At 53.8% G+C, this 7245-nt stretch overlaps 2 protein-coding genes across 3 annotated transcripts in view; one reads left to right on the top strand and one right to left on the bottom strand.

Moving 5' to 3' along the window:
* The window catches only part of GDF1 (growth differentiation factor 1), a 4891-nt gene extending 1746 nt beyond the window's left edge, over window positions 1–3145 (top strand). Inside the window, exon 2 of the mRNA XM_027704459.1 lies at window positions 495–3145. Coding sequence (XP_027560260.1) covers window positions 495–1327 — 833 coding nt within the window. The 3' untranslated portion in view covers window positions 1328–3145. The remainder of the gene's footprint in view (window positions 1–494) is intronic.
* Window positions 3146–4168: 1023 nt separating this feature from the next.
* UPF1 (UPF1, RNA helicase and ATPase) overlaps window positions 4169–7245 on the bottom strand; it is a 22081-nt gene continuing 19004 nt past the window's right edge. For both annotated transcript variants that reach the window (XM_027704457.1, XM_027704458.1), the window contains exons 22-24: window positions 6911–7128; window positions 6426–6548; window positions 4169–6311 (exon numbers count right to left, since the gene is read on the bottom strand). In XM_027704457.1, the coding sequence (XP_027560258.1) occupies window positions 6429–6548; window positions 6911–7128 (338 nt within the window). In that variant the 3' untranslated portion in view covers window positions 4169–6311; window positions 6426–6428. The remainder of the gene's footprint in view (window positions 6312–6425; window positions 6549–6910; window positions 7129–7245) is intronic.

Consider the following 7245-nt stretch of genomic DNA (forward strand, 5'->3'; position numbering starts at 1 on the left):
TCTGGCTGCTCAGCCCCTGGGAGCCCTTCTCAGTTCACTGGGAACTGTTCAGTCCTTTTGAGGTCTCGAGGCACCACAGAGCTCATTTCTCTTGTGGTTCCGGTTTTCCCGTGGAAACCAAGGGCTGGATAACCCAGGCAGCTCCCCGGATTTGCTGCTGTTTTGCCCTCCTCTCCCCTCCATCCCAAACCCCTCCCTGTCCTGGGGGATGTGGCTGTAGCTGGGGAAAAATAACACCTTGGGACGTGAAGTAGCACCCGGAGGAGATGCTGGAATGGCTGCAGCATCCCAGTGCCACAGGCTGGAGCCCAGTTTGTGCCTCCAGCCCTTCCTGAAGGCCGTGCCAGGGGGCTGATCCTGCAGCCTCATCAGCTCCATCCAGCTCTGCCAGCCCCGTCTTCCTCTTGCTGTGCTCAAATTGGAGCCCCGGGAGGCCGACCCTGCCCAGCCCGAGGGTCCAACCGCCCCCACCTCTATTTCTCCTTCTCTGCCAGGCCCCTTCATCCCCGAGGAGCAGCCCCAGGGGTGGCTGTGCCTGCGGAAGCGCCTGTTCTTCAACCTCTCCGTGCTGGAGGAGGGCGAGCGCTTGACCATGGCCCAGCTGGAGATCAAATTCCACCACAATTCCTACCACCCCTCCCGCCGGGGGCAGGTCTTTGAGCTGAGGCTCTTCCAGACCCCCGAGTTGTCCCCCCCGGGGGTGTCCCAGCCCAGGCAGAAGCCGCTGGTGGAACAGTCCTTTGCTCAGCTGCACAAGTCCCTCCTCTTCAACCTGAGCGTGGCAGTGAAGGACCAGAGGATGCGCGGCAGGAGCTTGGGATTGATCCTGGAGATCTCGGCGGGTGTCGGGGCGAGCGGGGGGGCCCCGCGGGGCCTCTGCTCCGGCATCGACTCCTTCCTGGACACCTCCCTGCTGGTGGTGACCCTGAGCCAGCAGTGCCAGGCCCCTCAGAGGAGGAGGAGGAGGAGGAGGAGGAGGAGCAGCGCCGGGCTCCCCCCGCTCACCCCGAGCAACCTGTGCCGGGCGCGGCGGCTCCACATCAGCTTCAGCGACGTGGGCTGGGAGAACTGGATCATCGCCCCCCAGGGCTACCTGGCCAACTACTGCCGGGGGGAGTGTCCCTTCCCGCTGACGGCCGAGCTCAACAGCACCAACCACGCCGTCCTGCAGACCATGGTGCACTCGCTGGACCCCCAGGGCACCCCCCAGCCCTGCTGCGTCCCCGTCAGGCTCTCCCCCATCTCCATCCTCTACTACGACAACAGCGACAACGTGGTGCTGCGGCACTACGAGGACATGGTGGTGGACGAGTGTGGCTGCAGGTAGAGAGAGGGCGAGCAGGGCGGGGTGGCTGCCGGGTGGAACAAACCCCGAGTGGTTCCATCCCCTCTGTGCCGGCGTTCGGGGAGTTTCCCGTGGGTGCGTCGGGGGGTCGGAGAGTTCTGGGGTGGCGCGAAGGGATCGTGGCTGGAGTGAGTTGTGGTTTAGGGCTGGAGTTGTGATTTAGGGCTGGACTTGTGGTTTAGGGCTGGACTTGTAATTTAGGGCTGGACTTGTGATTTAGGGCTGGAGTTGTGGCTTTTAGGGCTGGACTTGCGATTTAGGGCTGGACTTGCTGTTTAGGACTACCTGGGTGTTGGGCTGGGATTATGATCGAGCCTGGTGCTGGTTGTCCATTCCCTGCCCCACAGGGGGTGGTAGCACCAGGCTGTGAGTCCCAGACTCCCCCTGAGGTGCTGATTCTTTGGGCTCCTTGGCTCGGCAGCTTTCTCGGGGCATAAATGGCTTTTGGGGGTGAAATGGGGCTGGGGGGGTCCCCGGGTGTGGCTGTGAGGGGAGGAGGTGCTGCTGCAGGACAGAGGGATGGTGTGAGGGCACGAGCTCTGTGTGACCAAATCCCTCCCCCGGGGAGGGAGGCAGAGCCCGGGGTGGGACACACGAGGTTTTTCTCCCTGGCTGGGGGAGCTCAGCCCTGAGCTGGTTTTATGGTGACAGGGTGGCTTGGGGGGGACAGAAATGGTGGGTGGCCAAATGCAACGGAGGTTTTGCCCCAAAAAAGCCCCCTGGGAGCTGCAGGATGGATGTTGTGGCCGAGGGGGGGGGGGCTGTGGGGGACAGTGGGCACGGGCAAGGAGTCGGTGGCATCTTCTCCCAACCCGCCGTGTCAGTATTAATTTACCTCATTTGCAAATGGATGAGCCCAGGGTGGCTCTGTTCCTGTGTGTCCCTCTGTCCCTGTGTGTCCCTCTGTCCCCGTCTGTCCCTCTGTCCCCGTGTGTCCCTCTTCCCTGCGTGTCCCTCTGTCCCTGTGTCCCCCCCAGGTGGCAGCCGAGCACCAGGCACGGGCAGAGCTCTCAGGCCCTTGTGTATTTTAGGGTTATTTTGGGTTTATTTGTTGCTTTCTGGGTTGGCCCCAGGCCCCTGCAATGGTATTTAACGCCCCTAACGAGCAGCCCCGGGCAGCAGGGACCCGAATCTGCCCCGTCTTCCCTCGTTGACCACTTTTCTTCCACTTCCCAGCGTGTGGGCTCTGAGTTTTCCAGCAGCTCAAGGTTTAAATCCCGGGCCTGGCTGCTGAATGTCTGTTCAAAGCCACCCCCAGCCCTTCAGGTGGGACTTTCCTGACACCACTTTTGGGGGTTTTTTTGTTATTGTTTTATTTTTTAGGGCAAGGGGTGGGAACAGAACAGGAATCCGAGTTAGACTTGAATTTTTTTGCTCTTTTTTTTGGTTTTTTTTTTTTTTTTGGAACTGTGAACCTGCCCCTGTGGCCTCTGTTTATTTTTTTCTCTGCTGTTTTCGTACCGATGTTGTGTCGCCTTCGAGGTCTGATGAAGTTTTACCACCTCCTTCCACCCCCCTTCCCCATGGCAAGCACTGAGGGTTTAACCACTCTGGGGGTCCCCTGTGATGGTGTTTTTTGCTTAACAACACCCCCTAAAATGTGTAGCTGAAGACCAAGACCGGAGCAGCTCGGGTACTTTTTAGGTGTAGCTTTACTAATCTTTTCCCACCCAGGTGTCTCCTGAGAGCTCCAGGGCAAGCCCAGCCCAGCCCTGCTCCTGCTGAAACCCCTCTCAACCACTGAAAATGTTCTAAGGGCTTAACTCCGGGGAGTTAAATCCCAGATTTAAGATCAAGAGTTAAAAAAAAAAAACAAAACCTTCAAGTGTTAAGTGTTTTGTTCCTGTGCTGGGGCCAGGAGGGGACTCCTGAGCCGCTTCTCCAACACCACGAAGGGCAAATGTCCCCCTCCTGCAGCCAGGGAGCCACTGGAGCCACCCTGGAGCAGCTCCAAGGAGTTTATGCCCGGGGTGGTGCCCAGACCTGGCCTAAACCCCCCCCCAGGGTGGTCCCAGGAGCAGCTTTGCTGAGCCCCCCCAGCCCTGTGCCACAGGGAAAAGCCATGTCCATGTTTACTGCAGCACTGGGGCAGCTTCCAGGCTGGACTGGGCCCCTCCAGATCCAGCCTTTCCCAAATCCTGGGGGCTCCCACCCTGCACCCCCCCCCCCCCCAGGGCTGGGAGCAGGGAAGAGGGTTGGGGCATTTCCCAGTTTTCCCAGTTGAGTTGCTCACCCCCCTCCCCCATGCTATGCACACCCCCCACCACCACTTTTGTACTAGTCTGTGTTTAAAAAAAGTAATAAACTTGAAGTTTATACAATCAGACTAAGCTTTAATGAACGTTGCATGGTTTCCTCATTGAAACTTAAGGGGCCACCTTGAATGCAAGAGCTGTTTATTTTCATATTTTATTGATGACAAACAGGTTTTAAAACAAACTGAGACAAAAAAAAAAAAGAAGAAGAAGAAGAATAAATCAAAAGAGAGTTTTTTTTTTTTTTAAACACCGTGCTAGCACTGATGTCTGGATTTGTAAAACTCAGAGTTAACTGCTACAAAGGAAAAAACCAGCACAAAGCAGAGGCCAAGCATTCCCAGCAGTGAAATAAAGGGGTGAGGGGAGAGGAGGGGGGGCTACATTACTCATGGATAGCGTTGCACAGAGGGGTCCAGCTCAAACCTATCAGAAAAGTCTACGCCAACTACGCAGCCTACGGAAGGAAAAAAAAAAATTAAAAAGCCCTTCGGCAAATGTTAATAAATAAAACAGTCCATCCCACGAGGAAGGAAGGTGGCCTGTGTCTCCATTCTTTCACTGTTTGTTTTTTAGAAGTCTAAACTCTGGAGGCTTTTGATGAGAAAAGAATGGGGTTGTGGGTTTGGTTTTTGCAGTTCTCGGACTCCGGTCGCCGCGGGACCGAAGGCGAAAAGGGTGAACACGAGTCCCGGGGTACTGGGGGGGCTGCACTGGGTGGGGGGAGACACCCTGGGGAAACTACAGCAAGAACAGGTTGTGAAAGCAGGGCAACAACCTACGGGAAGGACAGGAATGGAAGGGCTGCCCCCCCCGGGTACAAAAAGTGGGGTTTTCACGGCATCGAAGTACATTCATATGAGAGGTATTTTTGAGTTCTCCCCCCCCCAAAAAAAAAAAGACTAGAAACACTTGGAGCCCTTTTGAGTATAAAGCTAACTTATCTCCAACTTGAAAAACACCCAGGTTAGCACATCACTCTCTACTGTTCTTGGCCAATTGGGAGGTAGAGGTCAGTCTAATTTAGGGATCTGGTAAAAACGGGGCTCTGCAGGAATTGTCACTTCTCCGCGCTGCTTCTAGAAAGGTTTAGACAGAAATAAAACGCTCCCAGTGTTCCCATTATGACTCGTTTAAGACATGGGTACAACTTAGAAATTGGATGGCTTCTCTTAATGTGCTGTTTTCAGTCCTGACCTGCAGCCAGCATGGATGGCACGGCCGTGGCCACTACCTGAAAAAAAGCTGCTCCGGGTTTGCTTTGCCAACACCTGGCTCTGGCACCTCCCTGCTCTCCTCACCGAAGAAGCCACGCCAAAGCCTGACCCATTATATCTCTAATTAAACCCAGCTCTCCTCAGAGGCCACCTTCCACCAACTGCCTGCTTTGTCCATGAGTCCCACCTGGAGACAGTGGAGTCTTTCCTTCCGCACCAATATAATCCCCGGTTTCCGCTCCTTCTCCCCCAGTCAAAGCAGGGCTGTTTTTTGTTTTGCATCTTCCCTCCAGGGGCCGAAGGGCACAGGAACCCAATCCCCTTATCAAGCACGAAGTTCATCTGACAGAAAGGCTTGTTTTTCACAGAGTAGAGTCCAGACAGTAGCCAATTAAAGCAGACAGAAAACACTTTGAAACCCTCCTCCTGCCCGAGCGCGCAGGCTCCTCTCACTCTAACTGCTATCCAATGTAGGAAGAAGAGGCTGATTGCTGCAACTTTAAATCACACTGAAAAAGTTCTCAAAGTTTGGTGCTCTAATTTAAGTTTTGTTTGAAACATATTTTTTTTCGTTGGTTTTTTTTTTTGTAAGCTTCTCAGAACAAGGATCTCCCAGGTCCACCACTAAGAATTCAGAGACAAACTTCTTTTGTTTTTAAAAAAAAAAAAAAAAAAAAAAAAAAACAAACAAAAAAACAACTCAGTGCTCCTTTTTTTGAAAGGATCTCTTTAAAACCACCTCGTCACGAAAGACCCGTTCAGAATGTGGGCGACACGATGACACTAAGATTTCAGAGCCAGTGTTGGACAACAAAACCTGCATCTCAGAGTTGAGCATCAGCTGGATCCCGCTGGATTTCTGCTTGGCTTGCTGTCACCGAGTCAGGGACTCTCCCTCCCTCTCTCTCTTTCTCTCTCTTTTTCTCTCAGATACTCTGCTTCTAAAATGTAAACAGTTACTGCTAAAATATAGTACCCCTTAGAAACCAGAACAACTCTGAGATGAGGGTTTTCCTCTCCCCCGTCTGCTCTGAAAAGTTAAGTTAATGCCCTGCTCGCAAAGAGAAGGATGGAATGAAGTGAAACCTTGCTTTTTTTTGTGGGTTTTTTTTTTTTTTTAAGGCCCTTCTCTCGAGCGTGGGGGGGTGACTGGGGGAGCAGGGACTCAGCTGACCACTCATTTTTGGGGTGAGTTCCTTCCCAGCGAGGCGCCAGCAGGTCCGTCAGGGCTCTCTCTCCTCCGCGGTCAGTCTCCTTGTCTCAGTGAGCTATAGCAGTGGGCTCTCTCGCGCGCTCCTCTCTCTCTCTCTCTCTCTCTCTCTCATTCTCTCTCTCCTCTCCGTTGGTTGGTTTCTTTCTCCTGTTGCTCTCACACAGTGGTGCTTCAGTTTTAGCAGTGGAAAACAGGTATCCATTTTATTTTATTTTTTTTATTACCCAGAATAAAATGCGGATGAACTAAGCTCCACGCAAGCTTAGCTCTTCTTCCTCAACCTGGAAGAGAGGAGACAAAAAGAGGCTATATTAGGGACAGCACTGCTCACACAAACCTTTCAGGAGGTTGGAGGAGGGGGAGGAAGCAGAGGAGGGACCCCCTGAGGTTCTTACACTCTAATACTGTGACAGTCCCGTCACTCCACCATGTTGATATGCACGTTCACCCTGGTAAGTTGAGTCCTGTGACAGCGCCACGTCAATCTGGGATTTAAACTCATCACCAAGGTAACTGTCCTGGAAGGGAAAAGGTTGTGTGAAGCTCCATGCCACCCCCAGGTGCTCCCTCACGAAGCTTTTAGAACACCTGGGGGCCCAGGGTAAAGTCTGAGGGTTTGCTTGGGTTTTTAAAATCTGGTTTGGCGCGGAATTTGTGTCAAAAAGGGGGCTCAAAGCTAAGGCTCCAGCTGAGGGTTGGACATGCAGCACTTCACCTTTCTGCCCCAGTGTGCTCTGAGAGTCACACAGTGCAGGAGCACGAAATGGTTTCAGTTTTGTTTCCCCCAGTGCCAGAACAAGGATGTGCCTGCACACAGACACCAACATAAATCCCAGGAAAAGGTCAGACCAGACCAGCCTACTCACCCAGTGCTGCTTACCTGTGATAATTCTGGTTGGGAGAGCCCAGGCTGACTCATCTGTGAAGGCTGACTCATGGAGATATAGCCCTGAGTCAGGGGGCCCTGGGAGAAAGGCTGGGACACCACATCTTGGCTCGCTTGGCTGTTGGGAAGGTTGGACTGACTCGTCCCGGGAATCCCAAAACGGTTTTTCTGGCGCCCGCCACGACCGGTCTTTCCTTTGGGAGCGCCACGTCCTGCAAGAAGGGGTTGGATCCCAACCAGCAGTGAGGAGTTTGGCTCATGCAAACAGGTTCCTTGATCCCTCCAGCCCTGGAAAGGGGGGTTTTGCCCCCTCCCAGCCCCTGGAAAGG

Source organism: Neopelma chrysocephalum, unplaced genomic scaffold (assembly GCF_003984885.1).
Source record: "Neopelma chrysocephalum unplaced genomic scaffold, ASM398488v2 Primary Assembly neopelma1_279, whole genome shotgun sequence".
Taxonomy (NCBI): domain Eukaryota; kingdom Metazoa; phylum Chordata; class Aves; order Passeriformes; family Pipridae; genus Neopelma; species Neopelma chrysocephalum.